Source organism: Oculina patagonica, chromosome 14, assembly GCF_052425735.1.
Source record: "Oculina patagonica isolate OP01 chromosome 14, crgOcupat, whole genome shotgun sequence".
Lineage (NCBI taxonomy): Eukaryota > Metazoa > Cnidaria > Anthozoa > Scleractinia > Oculinidae > Oculina > Oculina patagonica.
Genome location: NC_135771.1, coordinates 2,763,661 through 2,790,480, shown reverse-complemented (window position 1 = coordinate 2,790,480; position 26,820 = coordinate 2,763,661). Strand labels below are relative to the sequence as shown.

Below are 26,820 nucleotides of genomic sequence, written 5' to 3'. Positions count from 1 at the left end.
AGCAATTAGCCATCATGCCCGGCCTCTTTGAAAGGTTTAAATCGAATGTTTAGATTATCTTGATTGAATAAACAGGTTTCCCTGTGTTGTCTTGACTGCATGGAAATATTTTGAAGGAAATTACAATTTTGTATTCATAATTAATCGCGTGATCCTAAACTACAGATAATTTTTATAGAGTAGCGTGTAGGATCCCCTTAATTCTTCATGGTTGCCAACAAAAGAAGTCAAGCTATTTTTATCTCGACCCCAATTATAACCAATCCCGTTATAGCATACTTCTTAGGATAAAAAAAAAAAATACGAGCAACCGAAAGCCACTGGTCCAGCCATTTGAGACCGTTTCCTTAACAATCACACAGGTTTGACACATCCACTGTAAACAAAATTTTAAAATATTCTTCGTTCGTTTTCCCCCCAGTTGTCCGCGTCCCGGCAGGGGCTCTGGGAAGGAGATGTAAAACATAGAGCAGAGAGAGGTTTGAACTAGACATGTGATAATCTGCGGGAAATGCACACTCGTTTCCAGATCCGCAAGTTTAATCTCGTACCGGCCCAGATGTTTACTCACTTCGTTGAGAAGATCTGGGTACGAGATTAACGCGGAACGAGAATACGAGAAACGTGAACTGAAGCTAACATAATTATCGATCAATAACATTTCAATTTTTTGTCCCTCACCAGATTGCACGTGGTGTTTTTGACGCTCAGTAGCTCCTTAATTTGAAAATAGAATCTTGTTTTTTTTTTTTGGCGTCATTTGAGTAACAGTCAGTGACAACAGGACCCAACAGAGGCGTGCAAGAGGAGATTGGTTGACGGTGTTCCTTTCTTTTAAGATGTTTCCTAAAAAAGTCCTTTTTTATTATTTCACAAGTAGTATTGTAACGAGAACCCCCGGAAACGCATTCAAATGGTATAATTTGCACGTCCGGAGATCACAATGTTGGTCTGTAAATGACGAGGTTCGTGAAGAGTACAAACTACTACTCGGAAATCACTTTTCATGCATTGTATTTTGTCATTTGCGCAGCGAGAAAGACTTGGGTATGGCACGAATCCATCTAGCAGCTCCCGAATTTCCGAAATTTAAACAAACTTTACCTAATTTTTTTTCTGTATTTAAGTATTAAAGACAATTACGTTTAGTATAGCGAGAAAACAGCGAAAAATTATGGTTCAATTGCAAACTAGCCTGCGTGCAGACGCCTACATAATTTCCTTCCTGCCTGGGACGCAGGAAGCAAGCAGGAGACGTCTGCATGCAGGCTATTGTTAAACTGTGTACAGTGTCAATAAGAAACAATTCAGGGCATAGTTAATATAGGGAAATGGTTAGGAAGCCCGGCAAACAACAAAGGAGCAAACAAAGAGGCCAAGATTTATATTGGAAGGTCCACGACCCTGCACATCTATTGTTTTGCGCTCATATACTATGCATGAATTACGTAATCGCAATATTAAGCGGCATTTTCATCATGATGTAAGAAATATACTTATTTTCGCGGGAACTTAATTTCGCGAAAATGGAACGGGCATATTTCGCGGCACTTAATTTTCGCGATTTGGCCAAAAATACGTAATTAGCATAAAAAATACAATAGAAAACGTTTGAAATTAATTTTCACAGGTCTTTAATTTCACAATAATGTAGTTAGATGAACACACGTAACCACCTATTGTATTTTGCCAGGTTTTGTGCAGGGTCAACCCCCAAAATAGCGAACAAAAACATACAACAAAGAACTTTGTCGGGATTCCTAACCATTTCCCTCTATTAACTATGTTCAGGGGCACCCAACGAGGAAATTCAGTCAAAAGTCTTGGGATGTCGTTGTACTGTCTTTCAGTGCCGTTTAATAGGGCCTTTTGAAAGAAGCTATACGTCACGGAGAACGCATCTTGAAAAAAACTGGCAAGTTTTTTCAAGTTTGTTGTTCGTAATCTCTCTTACTCATATTTAGTCGAAACCATCCTTTGTTATTTTCGCGTTATTTTATTACTCCTTTGTTGTTTTTCTACGTTAGAAAATATTTTGAGGTTTTCTTCAATTTAGAAGTAATCACAAAAATGGCTTAAAATATAGTGGAACTGCTCCTTTAAAGGGATAATTGTGTCGCCTAACACAGTTAATTTTTTTCAGATCTTCTAGCTGAATATTTAAGTGGTAAAAACTTTTTAGGGCACGAAATCTCATTACTCGAATTTGCGAGCTTTAATAACACTCCCAAAAATCGTAGCTGACGTTTTTTCGTATCCAAAACAAGATTTTTTACCTCTCCGTAAACAACAGGCCAAAGTCAGGACATTGCGCTACAAGAGAATTTTAGGGGATGGCATGCCTTCCGAACAGATCTTCACCGAAATGATGCGTTGCGTGCCTCTGACAATTTTAATTGTCCTTTAAAAAGGAAACGTTTACATCAATATTTTAAACATCCGTTTCTGCAACAACAAAATAAACAAACCTTTTAAGCCTCATTTTTCGGTGTTAAAACACCGAACTAATGCGTGTAAAATATCCCAAACCATGTTTTGTTTTAGCATTGAACCATTCATTTTCAAAACCGTCAATGTGCAAATAAATTAAACAAACTAAAATACCAATCAAACAGCTTCCACAACTGTCGTCCAATCACAGGGCTCGAATTGGAATACATTAGACCTCAACGGAAATATATTTGTCGTATAAATTATGTTCTGCCGGATTCTTTGCAAAGTTGTGCCAAAAAGTTGTAACGGTGTTATATTTCCCAGGAAGTAAATAAGTTTTTAAAAAGCACGTACAGTCGAATCTACATTTACTAGACTTGCTCAGCTTACGTGAAGATGACATCGCAGAAACCCACATCGCTTCTCTTGTCTGCTTTAGTCTGCCTGGTTGCAGTTGTATCGTTAAGTGAAGCAGGTAAGCGCTTAAAGATGATTAGAAAATAAATAAATAAATGGTTTTACAAGTGGAAATAACCCATGGATAAAATATTGGTGAGAAACATTCACCAGCAAAAGGTAAAGTTCTCTTTTTTGTATTTCTCGATGTACGTTTGTTAGTCATCTTAATTAAAATTTTCACCCTTTGGCCTCTATTATGTTTTGGTTGAACGGCCACAATTTAACGGTTTTATTTTTTATTATCGCAAACTTTGAATTCTCGATAGTATTAAAAAGTTATCTTAAACTTTGTAATAAATATACCAAGTGAAGTGACATTAATTTCTTATGACGTACGAACAGATTCAAACCGAAAAGTTTCAAACGATTACTTTCGTTCGAGTCACTACGAATATTATCGTGTTTTATTGACAGTTTCTCCATTATCGACCTGGCCGTTTGGGAGAGGGGAGGGGTTACTGAATGAGCAATGCATGGCTTTTCGTTGTTCGCTTCGCAGGCAAAAATATTACCCTAAAAATGGCATATTTTAAGGCAACAACTTATAGCTAATACGTGCACCTCGCAGTACATAAACGTCAAAAGGCCAGTGTTTTTATTATTATTATTCATTGCTTACGCTTTTGTATATTAATAACTGCTAATGAAATCGTGAAACAAAATCGTCAAAGTTGCTATTTCTTTTTCTCATGTAAATCATTTTCATAGAAATCTAGAAATTTGGCGAAAACTGTGTTGTGGGCGCACGGAATTAGAAACAAGGTACCCGAGATTTTTGGCGCCAGAAACTGAGTTCCGTTTGCTAAAGTTTATTGTTTAATTTCACACAATGGGTAGCACATAATAGCTTGTGTACTTTTAACATCAAACAAAACTATCTTTTGTTTACAAAACACACAAAGGCTTATGACAATAGTAAGCTAATACTTGAACTAATCTGACACAATTCACTCTCTCTTTTGACCAGGTAATTAAAAGCCCGCTACAAAAATCATAAGGCAAACTGACAGGCCGCCTATGAAGATATTAATTTATCCCTCTTTATTGACCACTCTTTACAGAAACGTGTTTAACCGCACTGTACACAAAAATATCTGATTGAGTTGATGATTCAAATATCAACACGTCTTTCTTCGACGTGAATGTGTGAATGTTCCATTAAAATTCAAATTGACTTCTTGGTTTTGATGTAAAGTTACCAATGACAAAAACAGCAGTTCAGTCAATAATCTCCAGAGTAAAATCCTGATTTGGTTTTATTTTTATAACAAATAAATTATTTCGTCCTGAGTTTTATTATTACTATAACTACCATCAAGAGTGTCGTGACCTTTTTGCGTATTGTAAATTCTACCAATTTCGTGTTTTATTCAAAACACATGACAAAATAATAATAATAATAATAATAATAATAATAATGGCACATCGGGCAGTATATCCACAGAGTGGCTCTTCGCCTGCCCGATCCTAACTAAACTTACAGATGTAAATTTACAAAAGTGCTTTGCACTCCACTTACCCACTCCCCTCCTTGTGATTCATTTTCCAAACACATGCACTGGTAATGGGGCGAGGGGGGGGGGGGGACATGGCCCCGTCATTCCGTGGCACGGAAATAACTTTATCGGTTGCCCGTTATATTCTTTCGCCTTCTGCCACCAGTTGGGTATGAATTGGAGGGTCCCCATGTCGTTAGTCAGTTAAAATTAAATTACTTTGTCGGTTGTCAGTCATATGTTTCGCCCATTGTCGCTTAACCCCTGGGGATGGAGCAGACGCGACTTCTTCTGTTTTCTTTGGTTTCTGGTGACCCGTACAGAGATTCCACTACCGATATAAATTGTATTTCACTATTGATTTGCTGCATTTCTTAGGTGGGACCCGCTGTCTGTACACGCACGGAGATCCTCATTGTGATGGTGAGTAAATAGATAACAATACTCTATCCCGGAGCTTTTTTTAACAAGCGTATTTAAGGAGAGGTTCGAGGGGACCGCCCTTCCCGCTCCACCCCACCCTCTTGCGGACACGGCCCCGTCATTCAATGACACATACGAAATGCTTGTCGTACCATTGGGTGGTCGACCATTTAAGCTTGCTCTTCGTCCTTAAAAACAAGTTTGGCCTTGTTCCTTTTGACATTCCGACGAACATCTTGGTGTAATTGTGAGTGTGTAGTTCGGTGACATATTCCCTGAAACTTAGCTCGTTTTCTCTAGTTCATGATTTGCTCCTATTTGAGAATGCAATGATACTACTGTTATGAGAGATGAGGTTTAGCTCCCCATTACAAATTAAAGCCTTCTTTAAGGTGACTTCACTTAAAGAAAACGAACACCACAGTCGTAAGTTATCTTGACTAGGAACGAAATTTCATATGATGAACTCTAATACTGTTCTGTGAGTGGATTGGTAGTTCAACGAATTACCTGTTGAAGACAAACCCCACAGATTTTGTTTTTAATTTCCAGTTACAGGCAGCCTACCCCTTCAACTAAACTGCAGCTACCCCGGCAAATGGTTTACAGTCCAAAGTGTTAGCAAACAGAACGTAAATGGAGTACGATGGCAGCAGGTTCCTGCGGCGGTAGGCTCCGCTGAATCACTTTGTAAGGCGTCTCAAGTTGCAGGCGCTGGCCGCGCTGGGGCTTACTGTACTGTCAGCGGTAGCCTTCCTGAGATCAGCGCTGACGATGTGATCAAGGTGGACTATTATTGCTGGGAATTTGGTAAGATTTCAATCCATTTCAAGGGAACTTCCCCGATTTTTGCAATGTCTTCTGAAAGATGCGGTTTTTTAATGGTTGTTTTATTACACTTCAGTATCACTGCATGGTTCAAGTCCAAGCCATCTACCTTGTTTTTGTGTTACTAGGCAAGACACATAACTCTGACAGTGTCTAGCGCGCTTCCAGTTTCGGCTTCATTTTATAACCCCGCATTCTTTTTCTGGGCATGTCGCGAGTTCCGCGAGTGTAGTTCCCAGACTTTCTCACCGGGCTTGTTTTGAAAGGAGCCTGAACCCCATATTGAGCGTTCAGGCTTTACACTTCTTTACCCGGCAGCGAAAGTCTAGGGACTGGTCTTCTTTGCCTCCAGGACTAACGGGAAAAGTATTTTGCAAGTACCCTAGCCTAGCAAAAAAGTAAAACGAAGTCCTCCTTAAGGCAAGTGTCCAAATCGGGTACATGCTCGACAATATATTCAGAATCGAAGTCAATTAAAAGTATCTTCTTTTCATACAGACCCTGATTTGCTTGGAGGCTTTGGAAAGAGATCACGCAGCCAGCTGAAGGCCAGAATATTTCATCGAACAAGGGGCTTCTAGAAATTAAGCAAATGGATCGTGTTGCAGATATGCATGTCTATAATTATAAGCCGAACATAATTTTACCTGATTTTATGCATGAATACTTGAATCTTGACTGTTAACTGCTTAAATAAAAATATAATTGATTCCGTTGCATTGAACAGCCCGTTGTATTGGTCAGCCCTGCCGTCTCCTCCAATCTTGTACAACATCTTCCCTGAACTGTCAAATACTTTCAAACAATGGTTCCAGCAGTCAGATACAATGAACATATTTTTGTGATAAATGCACACAGTGCTTAGGTTGAGCTTTTCTGCCGCTTTTCTGTTTCGCTGGTTGCCAAGAAAGGGAGGGATTGTCGGGCTTCGAATTCTTTTACTGGAAAGACTTTGTGTTCAACAAATAATTCATCGTGTGCTTTTACACAGTCAGGGCACAACGATGTTTCGCAATCAAATCAATTGCTGATGTTAGTGCTCTTTTTCTCACAAATACCGCAACTGAACTCTCTTCTGCCACTTTGTTGACTAGCGGACTCCATCGTAAGGAACAGTTCAGTTCAGTGTCAGTTACGAAACAGTGAAATCGAATACAGCGAACACACCCGTCGAAAGTGTCTGTGATTACTAAAAACTTATAACTTGCATAAATATAATCTTTTCATTTTTGCGTTCTTATAGCATATTAAATGCAATACAGAATAAGCTGGCGGAGGAGAATGGAATGTGTGTAACAATAGAATATAATGTGATGTGTAACGACGACTGAGAGCTCTAAACCAATCAAAGCCAAAACCTAACATAGGCTTAGTTTCGCAGGAACTTAATTTTGAGAAAATGAAACGGGCATATTTCGCGGGACTTAATTTTCGCGATTTGAACAAAAATACGTAATTAACATAAAAAATACAATAGACGTTAAAAATAGATTTTTACAGGTCTTTACTTTCCAAAAAATTGCGAAAATTAAGTCTCGCGAAAATTAGTAACAATAAGCTAGGTAAATCAACATCAGCTTGTCGTACAATCTGAGAGCTTATCCACTCATATGCATGTGCTTTAAAATGTACCGTAGAATTCCGGTTATAAGCCCTGGGCTTATACAACTTCGTAAGGGTTTTTGGGTGAGCTTATAAGCGGAGAGGCTTATATTCGGGAGGGCTTATAAGCGGAAGGAAAAAAAACGTTTCGAAACGAGCCTCGGGAGTGTTGATCGAAATACGTTTTTAAGTTAAAAACGCACAAAAAAGCAACATTAAGCCCTGTTCAGTACTGTCATCCGGTAGAGGGGGGCTTATATCCGGGGAGGCTTATAACCGGATGTATTTTTTTGTTTCCAAGTTGATGGGCCTATAACCGGGGGGGGCTTATAACCGGAATTTTACGGTATGTTGATTACAAATGGATTTAAACCCGACTTTATTTTCGCTTCTCTATACCTCTCAATAACTCAAATGAATGTTTTTTATTAAAAGAAAAAGCAATGGAAAGCGTAAAAGAATTTTGAATGTTACTTTTTAATTTTGTGGAAGGAATTCTGTAATTTACAAGCGGTTTTGTGCTTTTTCACGTCGCCATGAAATATTTTTATCATCGTACGTCGTATTATTGTACCGCTTTACTACACCAAGATAACACCACATCGTCATTGAATTAATGTCAGTGTCAGTTAAACAGAATGAAAATCTATCTTTTACTCGAGTGTTTTTGAGAATTTCTATATTTGTTTCAAAGACTTTGTCCCGCCCCGGGCGCTGTATTCCCAAAGAGGGTAAAATAGCCCCGGAAAACTAGTAGCTACTAACAGAATTGTGCGGCAATGAACAGTCTCAGTGAAAGGTAATTTCAGTCATTATTATTACTATTTTTTTTATTTACAGCATAACACTCGAAACAAGTGCTTTTTTAGGATTTACCAAGAAGAGGATTTGTCTCTTTTCAAAATTTTCAACATGTAAAACTCGTTGAAATTTCACGCTCTCGGATTCTGTTCTTACAAGTCTTTCTTTATAGATGGCGACTTCACGCTTATCCAATCCCAAAAATCCTTTCTAGTCCCAATCAAATATTGTGCTCCAGATAAACGTAGGACATCTGGGGCCTCAATTACAGTGGCTCATCAAAAAGGGGCCACAGATACGCTTTCGTTGCGCCACCTCAGTATTGGGTCCCGAGCCTACGTAATCTTCATCTGTCGCTCACGCGCGCGTACCAGCGATTCGAGGGCCCTCGCGCGGAATTCGAGTTCTTTCAACTCGGCTTCTTCTTCCACAGATACTCCAGTAGGTTGGGTGGTATCGTCTGTGGTTTGTTCCTGTGTAGCGCTGCTTCCTGTGAATAAAAAAAAAATATATACGTATAGGTTAGAGTTAATTTTAATTCATTAGAGCATAATTAACCAAGTAATTCAAGGTAAATCAGGGACGCCTGTAAGCAAATGAAAACTAGCATTATATGATATTTATACCGGTAACTGCCGTCCTTCTAGCTGCCAAAATTTCAAAATTTCCCCAGGACCTTAATTGAAGTTCTGCTAACGGTACAACCAATGCTCAAATGAAAGAATTTTTCTTCAGTGCTACAGGCCTGATGCAACTAGTTCCTCGCCAGGTTCAACGCACTACTTTTTAATTTTAGCAGCTCAACACAAGATGCATGAAACAATGTCAAATGTTGCGCCACCTTATGTACCACAAATTAAAATAAGCAAGAGAGCTAGAAGAGTAAGCAAAGAATTTAAAACGACTTTTTAGAGTTTTTTGTGTTCAACATTACCTTCAACAAGCTCATCGATTTCCTCTTGGTTTGGGATTGTAATCATTTCTTGGAAAATGATTATGTCGTTCTCTTTCTTTTCTTGTTCTTTTCCAGTCTCTTTGCCAGTCTTTTCCTTTGTACTTCCATCTCCATCCTGCAACACCACAAGCAACACAGAACATAATTCTGATCAAATGACATCTTGTTGACAGATGGATGGGACAGTGGTTTTGGAACTGGTAATAAAAGGGCTGGGATATTTATGAGGGTGGGAGAAATATGGATGGGAAACAGGATTCCAACCTGGAAAAAATAAAAGACAGTAAGCTTGTTCTATTGAAAATCTCTGAATTTGATTGCTTCTCCCATCAGGGGCGGATCCAGGATTTTTCTAAGGACAGGGTGCACCACTAAGGAATGGCGTAACTGACTTTTTTGCAGAATTATAGTTGTATTAAAAAGGTCATCTCGGGAAGGGGAGGGTGCACACTTCTAACGCCGGCCACGCAGGCTACACCTATCCCTGCCTATAGTCTCATATTTGCTTAGGAACACAGTCACATGTGTACTGTTCTTAAAAGGGAAAATTATTTGTCACCTATACAAAACTCAGGCTGGTTCATAGACTCGTATTTAAAGAGGAAAAACACAAGCAGGTGGCAGACAATTCACAACAGTAATGAGCAGGTGCAGGGAGTAAATAACTAAAAGGTACAGAAGAAATTAAGTTTAGACTCCTTGCCCACTTTACACCCCCCCCCCCCCCCCATCCCCAATCACAACTGGACAGTTTCTTTGCAGCCACTCTTAATACACAGGAAGGAAATGTGGTGTGATTACAATGGAGGGATTTTCCCTGCTTTTAGCTTGGCATGCAGGCTTAATTAAAGATGTAAAAAACTATACCTAAAATTTATTAATAATTCCCTTTAGCTTAACTACCTGCTTTCGTTTTCTTTCCTCATCATTTTTTCTCTGTTCAATTTTCTCGACAGGTTGCAATTCATCGAGCTTTTCTTGCTCTTCCATGCTCTCATTGTCAGAAGATGACATTTCTTTACCAGTAATAATACTTTCAAGATGCTTCTTTGACAAGGACTCCAGTTGCTCAGAACAGAGTTTTTTCACCTCTTTGAAGCTCATCTTCTAATAAGGCAAGCCAGGGAATACAAATTGAAACTCAGGAATACTTCACCAACTGTTACATGTTACACTATGGGAGGCACGGTGGCCTAATGGTTAGTGTACTGGACTATGGATTGAGCCGTGGGTTCAAGCCCTGGCTAGGATCATCTGTGTTGCGTTCTTGGGCAAGACAATTATTTTAATCTCATAGTGCCTCTCTCCACCCAGGTATTGAATGGGCAAAGACAGACTAATGCTGGGGAGTAGCCTTCAATGGACTAGCATCCCATCCAGGGGGAGTAGAAATACTCTTGGTTGCTTCATGTTACAGAAAGCAGGGCAAACACCGGCCTAATGGGCTACTTAGCTTGAACACAAACATAACCTACCTACCTACCTTGTTAGGGCTAACCTGCATGATAAGCTCTCCGAGAGGGGTGGGGAGTCAAGGGAAGGGAAAGAGAGCTTGCACTCAAGAGCTTGCAGGCTAGTTAGGGCAAGCAGGCAATACACTTGGAGGGGAGGAGCCTAAAGAAGTGGGTAGGAAGGATCTCATGACTCAATGGCTCACAGGTTGTCACAACACTTCAATGAACAAGCAACTCATCTTGGCAAGGTAACGCAGACAAGCCACTGTGTTGAGCACCCGACAAAAGGCAGGAACAAAAGTTGGATAGGGCCTACTCGGATCGTTGATTTGAATAAGAATAACACTGATTGTGTATTCTCGTTCTTGAATAGTTGCCATTCTTATTCAAATCCGCAATCTGAGCTGATCTGGTCCATCTTTTGTACCTGCCTCCCTATAAAAGAAACAGCATCGATATTAGGGGTGTCGAATGGTAAATGCGAGACTTTGCGAGACGGCGAGACTGATATCTTTCTGCGAGCCCGAGACATTTTAAGAGCTTTGCAAAAGAAATCAAGACTCCAAGAAGGCGTCAAAGAAAAAGTCGAGACAATGAGACCCTTGAAATTTGGCTAAAATTTTGCGAGACACGAATTTTTTGAAGGACCATTCACCACCCCTGATATTAACTTATAAGCTTATAAGCAATTATTGTAAATAATAATTTTATATCATTTTTGTTTTTGGAAAATGTTGAACCTTAATATCATGTTATACCTTCAAGATATCCGGCATCATCTCCTTGACTTCCTTTTTGGAAATAATACTAAACAGCTGTGTATGAAGTTCCTTTCTGTCATCCAAGAACTCTGTAAGAGGTTTAATGCTCTGATTACTTTGCTTGCTGCTTTTATTCCCGGTTCTGGTGTTATCACTTTCAACATCCACTGATGAGCTTGAAGACTTGAACTTTTTACTTTTCTTCTTGTTACTAAGGAAAGAAGGAGAAAACAATGTTAAACAACAACACCAGTCTTTGAGAAATTCAAGTTAACGTATTAAGGTCACATCCAAGTTTTGTGTTTCTTTGTTTGTATGAGAAGAATAAAGCTATTTACCGATGTTTGTGCTTTCTCTTCTTGGACTTCCTACTTTTCTCTGCAAGATGCGTCGAGGAATCAGGAGAAACAGCTTTCTTTTCCATCGATATTGAATAAAGAAAACACTTCTCACTAACTCTACCTAAACGACGCCATGTTTGATCTCCCCCAAGAAGACCATTGATTGTGGCATACATGGAGTGACAAATTGTGCCTGAGTAGCCGCTCCTTTACCAAACACAACATGGCGGTAAACATGGCGGAAAATCTTTTGATGTGTTTTTATGTAGGTTAAAAACCAAGCTTTGTATGGCAAAAAATGCATTTATTTGTTAGGCAGGCATTATCGTTTTCAAGGCATTCAAGGTGCCTCTTTCAGAATATTGGCCGTTCCAATTTCAGCGGTGGAATTCACTTCCATCAACCTGGAATTCGAGGGACATTTTCGAACACTTTAAGACATCCTCATCTTGCAGTCAGAGGATTTCGCACGAGTCAGCCAAGATTTGCTGCACCACTTGCCGCTCTTCTTGTTAAATTGGCTGGTCCTCTTTCAAAAGTGGTTAAACTTGCTGCTGTCGTGGGCGGACGGTAATGATGTAATATCTTACATTTATATCATCATCATCATCATCATCACCATCATCATCATCATTATTATTATCATCATCATTATTCTACAGTCAAACCTCTATTAACCAGTAACCTTAAAGAATCTGACTCATCCCCGTGTCGTCTTTTATGCAAAAATTGCAGGGTTGACGTCTGCCCAGGACCTGGGGGAGGGGGGGGGGGTTATGGGGAAACTCTTGTATAAAAGAGATGGTATACTTGTCGTCTCAATATCAATCTCCACAGGCGTGGCTGGCCGCTAGTCAAATCTTGTACCCTCCTGCCCTCCCTGGGGGACAATTTTTCCTGTCAATAATTTTTGTTTTATTTCCAGTCCAAACATTGTCAGCGTCTTTCCTCTTGTGTTTTTTTTTTGAGGATGTGTTATAATTTGCCTGGTACATGTATACTGTAAACTGGATCAATTGAAGCTTGGGTTTTTTTTTTTTCAGTTCCTTTCGCAAGTGGTGGGGAAACTTATCAGCTGATAAACGCTTACACCTGACTAAAGGATTTCATCTGAGAAAAGAAAAAATAGCAATAGTCATTGGAGGTTTTGGTGGCATTTCTCTTGCCTATTACTTCTTCCACCTTGAGGAAACTCCATTTACACACAGGACGCGGTTTATGCCAATCTCTCACAAACAAATGCAAGAACTAACTGATGCCGAGCATAGGAATGTATTGGAATTATTTGCAGAAAACGTTTTGCCTGTGAATCATCCGAGTCACCTCAGAGTTTACAGGGTCACTAAAAGATTAGTAATGGCAAATCGTGATATCAAAGAGATGGAGAATTTGTTGTGGCAAGTCAGTGTGGTGGAAAGTGAAGACATGAATGCATTTGTTTTGCCAGTAAGTCTTTTCATTTTTTGTTTTACATTAATGTGCTATTATCCTATTCTATACAGCGAGGCTCTCCATTCCAAATTTTAGGTGGGAGACTTTTAAAACTGTACCAAAATTAAATCTCCTGTCCTGTAAATTCTTGTCCCTGGTAATGTAAGTACCAGTACAGTACAATTATTTTAAAGTAATATTAGTATAATTTACAGAAGTGAATTCAAATATGATTGGTCAAGAACCTCGGACTACAACGCAATATTCACCGCGCTAGGTGGTCAATACAGGTTTGGCTACTAATTAAGCTATGCCACATTTGCCATCCAGGCCAGTGAACATGGGGGTATTTGCTGAATTAAAATTTCTCTCATTTAAAATAAATCACTTCAAGTCCTGGATATTTAAAACATTGGGAATTTTTTAAATTTACTTCCAAGGCTATTGGGCCGAAAATATTTTCAAGAGATGGTTTTCAAGGCATTAGAATTGATCATAAACGTGGTGGTTTTGGAGATCGCACATGGCCATGTACTCAGTCAGATCGACTGTCAAAACATTATTTAGTTCACTGAGTGATATGTCATTTGTAGAATTAATTAGTTAATTTAACTTAATATTCAATTGGCAGAATGGTCAGATCTTTATGTTCACTGGAATGTTGAAGGTTTTACCAAATGATGATTCACTGGCAACCATTCTTGGACATGAAATGTCCCATGCTATTTTGCAACATTCTGTAAGTATTTCTCCACACACCTGATACAATTCTCCCTTGGATTGGTGTGGTATTTTAGCTAGATCAGCCCTACATGACTGTACATATAATTAAAGTTTTGCAACATTTTTGCTGGTTAGTGGGTAGACTATTTTGAGAAAGAGGCTCAGGTTGCCAAACACAGTGATGAGAAATTTGTCCTTTATGACTTTTTTAGCAATACTTAAAAAAAAAAAATCAACTTTGTTTTACGAGGGTTGCATGTAACAGTCTTCGACTGACAAACCCGTGGCCTTCGGATTCCCAATCGAATTGGAATTGGTTTTTGTGGAGGGAGGAAAACCGGAGAACCCGGAGAAAAACCCTCGGAGCAAGGACGAGTACCAACAACAAACTCAACCCACATATGGTACCTGGCCGGAATCGAACCCGGACCACATCAAATTGGTGGGAGGCGAGCACTCTTACCACTGCGCCATCCCTGCTCCCCTTGAAACATAGGAATTGATCTGTTTTCATTTTACAAAAAGAATTTGATCGTTACACCCAAAATATGAGGAAAAAATTGATAGGTCATCAGAAAAGTTTAGGAGAAAGTGACAATTTACTTCTCTTGCGGACTAAGCTGCATAGAAAAAAGCTGCCGTTTTGTTAATGTGCACGTGCTAATTATGCGTAAAATTCTGCACAGTAAGAATGCACAATGCAATACAGGGCAGTGACCGTAATTTTATTTTTGGTTTAAATTTTTTCAAAGCAGTTTAATTTGAATTTTCCTTTGTTTCAGAATATGGGAAGTGGGAAGCTAGTACAAACCCTCCCACACCCCTCTCCCACACCCCATTTGTATTGGAGGGAAAATAAAGTTTTAATTGTCTTTTGTTCTTGTTGCAGGCAGAGCAAGTCAGTCTGTGTGGGTTTATAAACATGTTTATCGTCATAGTACTTGCAATGCTCTGGGCTCTTCTACCAACAGAAACAGCTCTGTTTGCTCATTGGTTACAAAACAGAATTCTCAGTGTAAGTGTGACATTTGAAAAAAGTTTAAATTTGTTTTTTGTACTACTGTAGCTTATTAACAGTACAGGCTACTGCTTCTAGTAGCTTGAAAATTGGTGTGTGAGGAAAGCATGTCATGGTCTAAACCACCAACATACAGTCTTGTCTATCTTGTTAACCTCCCATAAAGGTAATTGTATTACCTCTCCTAACTGGACACTGTGTCTTGTCCCAAGGCACCGGTATAGGTAGTTTGCATAGCAAGCACTTGGATACATTGCAAATGTTTATCTTACTCAGCCACCCGATATTGGGGCAAAAGAGGTTTGCTACACAGGCTAGCTTATAGTCCCAAAGGTGTTTGTTTACTGGAGGTTTAAAGGTACTATGTCACGGCTAAGTTAATCTTATGTTATTAAATTTTGCCAAATATTCGCTATGAAACTAAATGTTTGCAAAGAAATTAATTCTTTGATACTAAATGACAAAACCATGTAGCTTCCTTGCAGCTAAATGTGTCTCCCGGACGTCATAACTTAAAGTTACAAGCAGACAAGATTAACTTTGAAAACTGTTCCGCCAGACCAAAGTTCAAAAGCCCACATCGCAATCCGTTTCAATCTTTGACACTTTTGGCCATTGGTACCTTCTTTAGCATTTGGTGTGTTATTTAAATATTCCTTCACTGTTTTAAGAGGTTATTTTATACATTTAAACAAATTTAATGGTCATTTCCTATGCCTAAGTTTGGCTAAAAATCTGTGACACAGTCCCTTTAATACCATGTTGAGATTTTTATAGCAAGAGATTTTGTGGTAATATACTTTTGTTTTAAATCGTTACTGTTGCAGATACTTCTACACCTACCATACTCTAGAAAATTAGAAGAAGAAGCAGATGAAGTTGGCATGAACATTGCAGCCAAGGTTATGAATTTACTTTGATTCCCAAGAGACAAGAGAAATTTTCCTTAAAACATAAAGTGAACAGTCACGAGATCAGACTGGTGATTAACTTGTCTCGATGTACCACCAGTGATAGAGTGAACAAATCAGGGAAGTCAAATAATTACTAATAACGGATCTATTAAGTAATTAGTTATTGCGGTTTTCAGTGAAATGAGAACTCTGAAATTCAAAATTCAACTTACGAATGCGTTTTTCGCTGCCGTCAATCATAATTATGGCGACAGAAACAAACAAAATGGATCAAAATCTACCAATCACAACTGACAGACCGTTATCTGTTGACCCAGTTGAAGTGAACGTCTGTTTCCCAAGAAGTCCACTAACTAAAGATGATTGATGGTAGCAAAAAGCGTAATCTGTTGGTTGAGGATTGAATTTCAGAGTTCGCATTTCACTGAAAACTGCAATAAGTTCAAGTACAAAAGAATCTCACTAGTAAGTTATCAATGAGTCTCTGAATAATACTACGGACTGTGAGTACTTGCATTTTGACCATCACCAAATTTACACTAAAACACATTTTGAAAAAAAACAAAAAAGGGAAATATCTTAATGTCCAATATTATTTTGCCAGGCTTGTTTTGATGTGCGTGAAAGTCCCAGATTTTGGCGGCGAATGGCAGTTACTCAAAATCAGACAGATCAACCTGAGTTACTAAAGTGGCTATCAACTCACCCAACACATAATGACAGGGCAGAAAATCTTGAGGCTTTCCTTCCACAGGTAAAAAACATTATTTAAAATCATTTTCAATGATCTCTCTCTTTGCCATCTTCACTCCTTTATAGGGTAGCATAAGGCATCCATTAGCCGTGGCTCTCCAACAAACTCTATTTTGAGCAAGTTTATCATGCATGTGCCTCAGGGCCAACAGGGAATTAACATTTTTAGGAAACACTGTTTCCCAAAAAAAAAAATTTCTGCATTTGCAGGGTCATAAATTTTATAGGTTTTTTTATTCCATGCATAGATATTTTACTAATCTTAAATTTTATTCTGGATATTCCTAGCCTCCTATGTAGACATTCTTTGGGCTCGTCACACCTTTCTCTGCTACCTGCCTATGCAGATGTTCTTTGGGCTCATCTATATGGGGGAGAAACATGTGATGAGCCCAAAGAATCTCTGCATAGGAGGCTAGGATGATCCAGCTAGCAGTAATAATGTATGAGTCGGGTCTCAGGTTGTCTGTTCTATTGTTAAAAGTTAGTTATGCAAGGACTGCTGGTACGTGTAAATCCAAGTTTACAAAATGAGACATTATGATCTATTAATAAAAACATTTTATTGCATGGCAGGCATTGGAAGTCAGAAGAAGCTGCAACTGTCCAGCTCTCCCAGGTAATCTGTGCATACAATAGAATCCCAATTTCTGAAATCTCCAAGGGAAAAGAAGTTAGTCGCAACTTGCATTGGTTGGCCAAATGGATGCGTAAGTTTACTCGCAAGTGCACGCAAGTTGTCAAAAAAGCCATGATTTCAATGCTACTGTGCATGCTGAAAATCAGTATTTGAAGTAATCAGTAAAACTTGCGTTGACTTGCATTGGGTGGCCAAAAGTGAAAAACTTGCGATGACTTGCATTGGGTGGCCAAAAGTAAAAAACTTCGATGACTTGCATACAAATTTTCATCTCAACCAAAGCAAAAGCAAGTCAACCCGAACATGCGCAAGTCCAGGCCAAATGGAGATGCAAGTAAACGCAAGTATTCAACTTGCATCCACTTGCAGCTGCTTAAAAGTGGACACCTTTGCTAAGTTGGACATCTTGGGTTGGTCGTGAGGGTGTGTACGCTTATATAATTATTTTAACAGGCTATCAATTTAATAAGTCACACAATTTTTATATTGTGTAATTTTTGCCTACAGGGGAAGTTGTGTTTTTATCTCAGGAAGATCAACATGGATTTAGGAGATTGCAACAACTAGCTGGAAAACCATCAGCTGCATATGATTGAGAGGAATAACTTTATTGACATCACTAACAATTCCCACGACTGATTGGTATCTACATTCACCACAGGGAACCAAAGATACCACAGGTCTACTCACATGCAAAATAATTTAAAATAATGATTTGTATGGAATCTTTAACACTGGTGTACATATATATATTGCATAATATAGTGTATAGAAAATGATTATTTTAGAAATAGATCTTTACACCCGCTTTCAGTGTTACATGTACGTGCATAGCGGCTTTCTATCGACATCCATCTTTTGACTTGCAAAACAAACAACACAGATCGAAATCCGCCAATCACAGCCCACTAGCATGACCTTCTGTGCTCATTTGCATGAAACCAACAATGGTATGTATTGATTTTGATGGGCTCATTGCAAACAGCACCTCGAAAGATGATGTCGAAAGTTGGATGTAGAAAGTTTATTCGCGTAATACTGAAAGCAGGTGTAAATCTGTTTACAAAGGACATCAATGACTAATAAAAGACTCTAGGACAATCAAGAAACAACAACAATTTGTGTAAAACTATTTTAATATGTTAATTTTGATGGTTGTTTATCATCTTTAGTTATCTTTCCCAAATCTACTCATCCCAACACCTTTCTCCTTTCAGTCTAAAATATAAATCATGAAAAAATGTATTAATTTATTTTACAATGTAGGTGTCATTAGGCTTTCGGACCCAGTTCAGAAAATGTCATCCACTGCGAGTCATGCATCAAATGAATGAAAAGTTACACTGTAAAGAATAATTCAGTGGCCAGGTGGAATTTCATGTTCAAGTTGGTGGTCAATTCCTTGAACTGGAGTTTTTAAATAAAATACATATAATACCCTGTTCACAAAAGCTGAACAAAAACATTTTTTAATGTAAACCAAGTAACCGGTTAACAGAAAAAAAATAAACACAGAAATCTTGAAGCACTATTTTAATACTTCACAGACAGCTTACGAGAGCTGCTACACTAAAGAAATAATGAAGACTTAACAGGGAAACTTTGTTGTGAACAGGGTATTATATATTACTTGGGTCTAGAGTCTGACCTCCGCTTCATACATACACTACATTTCAACCCCACATTTAAGCCAATTAACACCTCTTCTTTATTGAACACTTATTCAAGTCCCAAGGATATCCATTTACAGGAGGTTAGACTGTTTTAATTATTTTACAGACTATTATAAGCAGTCCCAATTTTCCCTTTGTCTGCCAAGGAAAAGGCCACAAGTGGACAGGAAGAAAGGTGTGCAAAACCTGGGCATGTCTTGCACCTGATTGTCTCACTGGGACCTTTTCTTTTCTCTTTTCTTTGTTTTTTGCTTCTTACTCAACAGGCTAAGGGAAAGAAGCACTGCTCATATCTAGTTATTTATAGCAAAGTATGAAAAATTCAATGTTTATTAAATAGTAATAATAGTTGGTCTGACAGTAACAGTACTGTACACCCAGGGGGGGTACTCCGGCTTGTAAATGACGGGGATGATCGAAGGATTTTTTTGGGTTTGAAATTTTCGATTCCGGGGTTTTTTTCGGTTGGAAAATTTGGCAAGTATTTTTTTGGGTGACTTGATTCAAATAGGGGATTTTTTTTTAGGTATTAAGAACGAACTAAAGTGCCTTGGCGTATTTATAGTATGATGAATAATCAAACTCGAGGGTTTTTTGCCCCTCCTGGCAATTTAGGGGTAATTTGACAAGGGATTTTTTTCAGGGTTATTTTTGGTCCAGGGATTTTTTTGGGTAATGTCGGAAGACTTAGGGATTTTTTTGGGTCCTGAGTTTTGCCTCCATTCGATCATCCCTGTCATTTACAAGCCGGAGTACCCCCCCCCCCCCTGGGACTGTACACTCCAGTTTACACAACTTCATCAGGGTTACAATGATGAACCATTCCTTCACAATTTACATTGTAAAAATAAAAAAACCCAACAACACACAACATGCAGTTTTGTAAATGCATATATCTGTGAAGAGGTGAATCTGGAGGAAATTTTCTGCTATCAGACTATGATAGATCTCAAAACAGGTTTTTACAATGCAATGTACCAGTAATTTTAATACACTTTGGAGACAGTCTTGTGGTGTGCCATTTTAAAGTGCTACTGCGATCAAATTTTCACCCCTTGCTTTTTTTAGCGTTTTATAGAGTATTTAACGAAAGATTCAAAATGCCGTTTTCCGTTTTCAAATATCTTTTTTAGTTCCGGAGATATTTAAGCTTACAAAAATCGTAAAATATGCAAATTAGGTGACTGATGACGTCATCTATTCAACCCAATTTTATGTCAGGTACAAAACTTGAGTTCTCTCGGTCATTTTTCTGCAGAGACCATTGAAACTTGGTATACTAATAGTTCTACAGGTGACACAAGTGCAGCTCTAATTAAATTATGTTACCATGGCAACGCACTCCTTTCCAGTCCCCACCAATTTATTTTTAATATTTTAGAATTTTTCAGTTTGGAAAAATGAAACCCGGGCAAGACGTTTGCCTAATCTCTTCATATGCTTGCCTTATTACATATGTAAAGCATTATTGACAAATAACGATAAAGAATGCCAGAATTGGCCAGAAAAGCCTTTAGCATCGAGGGGATCTGGAACCTAGTGTGTTGCCATGGTAACCAAACTGTTGAAGTCAAATGGTAAAATACAATTAGCAGAGTTTTTCTGCAAAAAATCAGAGACTTTAGATACAAATTGGCTGAGATATCACTTTCTTCATATTTGATCAAAATTTGGTTGAGTCTATGACGTCATCGCTTTGCTAATTTGCATATTTTAAAAACTTGAATATCTCTGGAAAGAAAAGAGATATTGGAAAACAGTAAACAGCATTTTTCATATCATAAAGAGAACTTGTTAATATTTTAAAACGGCTACGAAAGGAAAGATGCGAATTTCATCACAGTAGCACTTTAAGCAGTGAAGAAAAAAATAAGAATGGAAACAGTATTGTCACATACAACTAACTGATTGAAAGTCAGAATTTGGCCTAAAACAGTTTTCATGAAGTGTGTTATCAGAAAAACTGGTAATTATAAATTAAGTAATAAATTAATAAAATAATTTCAAAATCATGCATAGTGTCTTTTTAACAGCAAATTTGTGTAGTTCACTGGCCATTAAATAACGTCAAATCAATAATTGGCCCAAGCCTTGTGTGAGAATTGACTTTTTGGTTCACAGTCAAACCTTTATGAAAGTGGTTATGTTGTGGTTTAAATTTGTTTTGTGTTAGAATGTTTTTTTAACCAGTTGTACTTTTATTTTTGTTTGCCTCGTGGTGAGATAAGGGAAAATAAAAGACAATTAAAACTGGTTTACAACATTTAAAACCAAAAAACAAATTTAAACCACAACTAACATGATATCAGAGATTGTCAAGAGTGCAATAGGTACCAGCTACCAAGCATAGCATTTCTTTATAAACAACTTGGTGAGCATGTCAGGAGTGTGTCTGGTCAGTTGTAGATCTAGGGGAGGGGACCATGGACCTGCCATGCCCCTCCCCCTACATTACATCCCTTAATAAGATCCAACATTGAACTTTCCTGTATGGCTTGCTAATTTGTTGTCCATAATTACAATGTATATCCTATAGCTACCGGTACTGGTAAGTTTCATTGACAATGAAAAAATACCACTAAAAACTATAACACTTCCACTAAAATAAGGAGCTAAGAGTAGACTTCAGTTGTCGAGACTTGTGAGTACATTTTGAACTTCCTCAAATACCTATCAGAAGAGAACAAAATGGTGATGTCAACGTACAAAATAATTCTAGATATTTGCTACCTTGCTACAGGGGCGGATCCAGGGGGGGTGGATTGGGTGGCTAGCCACCCCCCTTGATCCACCAGAAAAATAAAAATAAACATATTAAAATAGAAAATAAGGACAATGTCCATCCACCTTTCATAGTCAGGTGGCCGTTCAAAGTTAAGGAAGGCCATTTTTCCAAAATAGGAGATTTTCAAAAGGCCTGTTTTATGAACTTCTGGCTTAATGTAACAAAACATGTGTGTATAATTTTAGAACAATTAGATTCCTTTTAACTTTCAAGAGTTGTTTTAGCCTTGCTGGAATGATTTTCTTCTCCATTTACATCTTTTTTAGCGAGTTTTCGTACCGTTTTTTCGCATTGAAGCGATTTCAAAAGCAAGCAAAGTCGCCAAAGTTGTTCCCAGGCCACTTTGCCAAGGGCTTAAAATTTTCACGCATGTGGGTGAGCAAAAAAACGCATATCTGTTCTTTCCTGTAAGTTCCTGGCTTGTCAACTTTAAATTTCAATCACTGTTCATTTCATAAGAAGTAGACGTTTTCTCCGAAATATAACTCAAGGTAAGTTGAAGAAAGAATATTTTGCCAAATTATCAAGGAAAAACAGTGTTTTAATAACTTAATTGACAGCTGTATAAAGCTGCTCAGAATCGCGGAAATCACGTCTAAGAGGCTTCAACTTTTCAAAATTTTCTAAGGGGGGCATGCCCCCAGACCCCCCTAGGTGGAAGGAGGCTTTGGCTTCACTAAATATGGGCCACAGATCCAAAATGATTTGCACTCCACTTTCAAAAAACTGCCTAAAAGCCCGAACCCCCCCCTCCCCCCACCATAAAAAACAAACCGGGGCTTGAACAATATAGTAAACTAAAATATTGGTAAACAGCCACCCCCCTTTGAGAAATCCTGGATCCGCCCCTGTGCTAGTTGGGAGAACGTGATCAATATCAATTGAAAGTAGGTAGTTTGTGCAGTATACATGTAGTCAACTCTCTCCAAGATAGACACCGTCGGGACTGGCCCCAATTGTCTGTCTTAGAGAGGTGTTCGCCTTATAGAGAGTCGAGTTAACGTGACACCAGAAATTTTGAGACGATAAAGCTAAACAGCTATGCACAATGAATACACATATGTTTTTAGTCACGTTAGCAAAACTTATAAAGTGGAACAAATTAAAATATAATATCAAATAATTTGACTTGTTTGCTAATAACAAATGATAAAATATACTGTAAGTAGAAAACTAAATCTTGGTGACCATATAAAAGTTTAAGCAGAGAAGTAATGCGTTTTAGTGGATTGTTTTTGGTAAGTTTGTTATTCTAAAGGCGCTGCTCTGATCTACTATGCTATATGTCGATAACAAGTTTTGAGGTATTATTTACTAAAAATAACTTTTTGTGCGTGTCTGTTGGCAGTTTCAAAGTGTCTGTTGTCCGTCTTAGAGAGGTGTCCGTCTAACAGATAGTTTTCTTACTGAAACAGTAAAATGAAAAAAAAATGGCAGGGACCATAACCAGGTGTCCATCTTATGGAGGTGTCTGTCTTATAGAGGTGTCTGTTAAGAGAGAGTTGACTGTACCCCAACACAGATCTTCCACAATGCATTGACGACAAACAGTGGATGATACAGTAGGGATCTGGGTGTATTAGCTACTCTAGATGTGATCAGTGTGCCAAATAATTGTGCATTGAGTAGCATAAAGCTAAAGGATGTTGCTAAAAATCGTGCAACTTTGATGCAGTGTGTGGCATTTGCAGACTTGCAGACTTTTCATTCCGGTTAGCATACGTCGCACTCTGGTTAACCTACTATTCTCTCTGGCTAGCCTGCATAGCACTTCGGCTAGCCGTTTACGGTTAGCTTTCAATAATGGTAATGGTAACATGACATATTCCCTTAAGTCTGCAGTCCGCAGTCTGCAACTGTCAGACACGGCCTTTGAAGTGCACTTTGAAAGGTTGCCTTACTAAGCCTTACCTCATCAGGGGATTTTATTGCCTGAATCTTTCTAACAAGTCCTTGCTTCTGATAATGTTCTATAATTGGCATAGTTTGTGTTTCATACGTGTGAAATCTAGGGAGCAAAATAGAAATCGTGTTATAGATCAAAACAATCCTGCAACTATATTATATACCTGCCAACTACTCTCACGCCTTGGGCGTGAGTCTCACGCCTGCGAGTTGAAAACTTCGATCTCACGCCAACTCACCCTTTCGAACCAATTTCTCATGCCTAGCCGAAAAATTTGAGTTATTACAACCACATACGACACACTTTCCAAAAAATGTAAACTCAAACCACTGTGAGAAACGAAAACTCCATGTAAAATGAGTAAATGGTGATGCTTTCCCCGAAATCGCAGAGTTTTGACAGAGAAAGCATCGGGAACGAGGTCGCGTTTAGCAAAACACGTCCACGCACTGGGATCGGGATATGTTTGGAATGTCTTCGGAATACTTCGGTCATTGTCGTATCGTCTTCGGGAATCCTGTCACTCTCACGATAAATATCTCACGCCTTTAACCCAGAAAAAGTTGGCAGGTATAATATTAGCAATCAAGAACTGGTATGATTATTATTCATTGGGATACATACCTCTTTCTAAGACTTTCAATATTATCATCAGATCGTCCACTGGATTTCCCCCTCTCCATAATTCTTTTGATGCATTCCTAGCAAAAAAAAAACAGCTCTTTGATTAATATTCAACTGTTAGATAGACTGCAAGCAAACTGTTTTTGTTCCTGGTTATGCTAAACACAACCGGAAGAGTTGTAATTATGCAAATATGGGGAAACAGAAGGAGGGCTACGTACTCGCTCGCATTCCTGTTTTTACCTCACTTGCATTCGCGATTTTACGTTGCTCACATTCACCTTTTTTTGTGTCACGCTAAGATTAGGAAGAGACTGCATTCTTGCAGTGTAACTGTTAGAGTTCTGAATAGTTTTCTAGAATGGCAGCTTCTACTCTTGAACATTCCCTGGTAGTTGAGAACCAATGCTGGATTGCAGCTACTCATTGTTTGCTAAACAAAAATTCTACTTATTGCCAACACAGCCGTTGTGCAGCCAGCAGTTGTGGTGAGTTATATTTATTTAATTAAACACAATGAAGGTAACTGCAAGTGTTTCTACTAAACATGGATTGTAGTCCTTTTACAACACTTGAAAATATATGCATGTGGCTGTCATCACTTCCTGTACATGACACTGAATATTTTGTTAGACAGTAATATAGGGCCCAGTTGTTCAAAGGTGGATACTGGTAATGTTATTCACAGTGGATAAGTGTTGACAGAACAAACTACACTATCTGCTGGATAGTGATTTATTTGTTGGATAGCATCACCCATCTTTTGAACAACTGAGGCCAGTACCAGGTATGCTAATTCTATGTCATACTTACATCTTCTACACATTCAAAGAAAAGAACACACTTTACATCAACTTTTCCTTCCATTGCTCTATTCCATCCTTGAAGATTATCTTCATTTCTCGGAAAACCATCTATAAGGAATTTTTTTACGCTATTTTTGTCCATTGCCTGGGAAAATAAAATAACTACAATTAAATAATAATTGTAAATGTTACATTAATTACAATTTGTCTGATAATTATAAATTATTACACATCTCAACCCTAAAAGAGCACATCTTGTGGATGAAGTAAAAGGCTAGTGTTACATATTACGCAGATTTTATGTTGATCCAATCCTGGGCAAGGGTAATTTTGAAATTATCCAATAAATTATTAATAATTATTATAATAAATAATAATAATAAATTATCCTGTGTTGTACATACCCTACCTTCTCAATCAAGCTAATGGTAATTTCTACAGGAACAATCTTCCCATCTCTGATATAAGACTCAATAAGATCTCCATTCTCCGATCCACTAGCTCTTTCTTCTCGCAGCAAGTCACCAGCTGATAAATGAATGTATCCAAATTCCTGAAAAATAAATAAATATTTAATATAAGTATGTATTGCAAAACATACAGCACTGAGGAAAGGGGAGGAAAGAAGATGAAAGGCAAGGTGAGAAGAGGAGAGGGAAGGGGAGGGAAGGTTTCGAAAGGAAAGAAGAAGAGAGGAAAGGAGAGGAGAGGGGAGGGGAGGGTTGGAAAGGCAAGAAGAAAAGAGGAACTGAGAGGAGAGGGAAAGGGAGGGGATGAGTGGGTTGGAAAGGTAAGAAGAAAGAAAAGGAGAGGAGAAGAGAGAGAGAGGGGAGAAGAGGGGAGAGAAGAGGAGCAAGGAGAGGAGGGGAGGGGAGAGAAGGGGATGAGTGGGTTGGAGAGGTAAGAAGAGGAGAGGAGAGAAAAGGAGAGGGGAGGAGAAGGGAGGCATGGGGCGAGGGGGTCAAGTTCATGATCAGAATACTTCTTTTCATTTCAACTTCTCTTAGATGTTGACTCTTTTCCTTAAAATAATACCATAGTTGTTAAAAGGAAAAGGGTAATTATTAAAGAATCAAACTTCTTGAAAATCAAATAGTGAGTTACTTTACAGGTTAAAACTTAAAGGAGAAATCTCTTAAAGTAAGTAAGAACTCACGCAAAGCTATGAAGGCAATAGGGGTGAGATAATCAGTTGAGGTAAAAAAGAAAAAAATATATTTAAATTCTAATTCTAACATAGAAACTATCCATGATCTAATTATGAATCATTTTGCACGAAAAGTACATTCAAGACTCTAATTGGTTCGATTTACAAATTGAAGTGGTCATAACAGTAATTGCGTTTATTCGAAGAATAATATATTCTTCGGCTTTTATAATGATGTCAGTGTGTCAGTTTATATTAATAAACAACCTAACTAACGGATCTCTTATAATATTAGTTCCGGCGCCACGTATTCCTAAAGCGGGGCGCGAAAAAAGATTACCTTCACGATTCTCTCGCATTGTGTTCCTTTACCGGCGCCCGGTCCCCCAAGAACAAAGATTACAATCGGCTTTGAAGCTGAAGTCATCGCCCTTTGAACTGTAGAGGAAAGCCTCCCTAAAAGACAGGATACGTGAAACATCAACTAAACTTGGATCACGCACTTTTTATTACTCCAAATGAAGATCGAGGAAATGTGGAATGGATTTCTACTTCGATTGGGTTAATCCGCTGCCTGCACTGCTTGCATCAGGCGATGACAAAATACTACTCAGTAGAGAGGAGTAAGGTGAAGGTCTCTGACCCGAACCTTGAAAATGAACTTCCCGCATTTATTGTGTTGATTACAAAAAAATAAAACAATTCCTTTTATAATGTAAAAAATATTTCATTTTCGATTTCTGTCGTGTTGAGGCGACGTAAATTGAAAATATCTTAACCTCTACCCCCAGTGAGTGCTAATATCTACCACTACCCCAGCCCACACGTATTATTTTTTGTCACTCGA

General features: G+C 38.3%; 4 protein-coding genes across 4 annotated transcripts; 2 read left to right on the top strand and 2 right to left on the bottom strand.

The window, feature by feature from the left end:
• The first annotated feature begins 2,335 nt into the window (after positions 1-2,335).
• Positions 2,336-6,363, top strand: LOC144639436 (uncharacterized). Its single transcript, XM_078498766.1, has 4 exons — positions 2,336-2,908; positions 4,767-4,811; positions 5,364-5,621; positions 6,138-6,363. The coding sequence occupies exons 1-4, from the start codon at positions 2,830-2,832 to the stop codon at positions 6,218-6,220; spliced, it is 465 nt and encodes a 154-aa protein (XP_078354892.1). The 5' UTR covers positions 2,336-2,829; the 3' UTR covers positions 6,221-6,363.
• Positions 6,364-7,682: 1,319 nt separating this feature from the next.
• On the bottom strand, positions 7,683-11,729 carry LOC144639435 (uncharacterized). The gene is made up of 5 exons (XM_078498765.1): positions 11,551-11,729; positions 11,210-11,423; positions 9,901-10,104; positions 8,977-9,112; positions 7,683-8,532 (listed from the first exon to the last, which is right to left on the bottom strand). The coding sequence occupies exons 1-5, from the start codon at positions 11,727-11,729 to the stop codon at positions 8,378-8,380; spliced, it is 888 nt and encodes a 295-aa protein (XP_078354891.1). The 3' UTR covers positions 7,683-8,377.
• Positions 11,727-18,066, top strand: LOC144639434 (metalloendopeptidase OMA1, mitochondrial-like). Its single transcript, XM_078498764.1, is given in 9 exon segments — positions 11,727-12,123; positions 12,597-12,999; positions 13,616-13,723; positions 14,597-14,722; positions 15,553-15,627; positions 16,244-16,393; positions 16,969-17,011; positions 17,540-17,619; positions 17,621-18,066. Coding segments are annotated over 9 exon segments (1,308 nt in total). The 5' UTR covers positions 11,727-11,851; the 3' UTR covers positions 17,672-18,066.
• Positions 18,067-20,882: 2,816 nt separating this feature from the next.
• Positions 20,883-26,518, bottom strand: LOC144637784 (UMP-CMP kinase-like). Its single transcript, XM_078496865.1, has 6 exons — positions 26,314-26,518; positions 25,236-25,379; positions 24,834-24,971; positions 24,021-24,097; positions 23,402-23,498; positions 20,883-21,375 (listed from the first exon to the last, which is right to left on the bottom strand). Exons 1-6 carry the CDS (start codon positions 26,452-26,454, stop codon positions 21,331-21,333), a joined length of 642 nt encoding a protein of 213 aa, XP_078352991.1. The 5' UTR covers positions 26,455-26,518; the 3' UTR covers positions 20,883-21,330.
• Positions 26,519-26,820: the final 302 nt, after the last annotated feature.

Coding starts and splice junctions, on each gene's coding strand:
- LOC144639436 (XM_078498766.1), top strand. CDS start 2,830: ATGACATCGCAGAAACCCACATCGCTTCTCTTGTCTGCTTTAGTCTGC. Junction 4,812..5,363: donor CGGAGATCCTCATTGTGATG/GTGAGTAAATAG, acceptor TTTAATTTCCAG/TTACAGGCAGCCTACCCCTT. Junction 5,622..6,137: donor CTATTATTGCTGGGAATTTG/GTAAGATTTCAA, acceptor CTTTTCATACAG/ACCCTGATTTGCTTGGAGGC.
- LOC144639435 (XM_078498765.1), bottom strand. CDS start 11,729: ATGTATGCCACAATCAATGGTCTTCTTGGGGGAGATCAAACATGGCGT. Junction 11,424..11,550: donor AAGAGAAAGCACAAACATCG/GTAAATAGCTTT, acceptor TTCTTTCCTTAG/TAACAAGAAGAAAAGTAAAA. Junction 9,113..9,900: donor AGGAAAGAAAACGAAAGCAG/GTAGTTAAGCTA, acceptor GTGGTGTTGCAG/GATGGAGATGGAAGTACAAA.
- LOC144637784 (XM_078496865.1), bottom strand. CDS start 26,454: ATGTTTCACGTATCCTGTCTTTTAGGGAGGCTTTCCTCTACAGTTCAA. Junction 24,972..25,235: donor CCATTAGCTTGATTGAGAAG/GTAGGGTATGTA, acceptor TTATTTTCCCAG/GCAATGGACAAAAATAGCGT. Junction 24,098..24,833: donor TCTTTGAATGTGTAGAAGAT/GTAAGTATGACA, acceptor TTTTTTTGCTAG/GAATGCATCAAAAGAATTAT.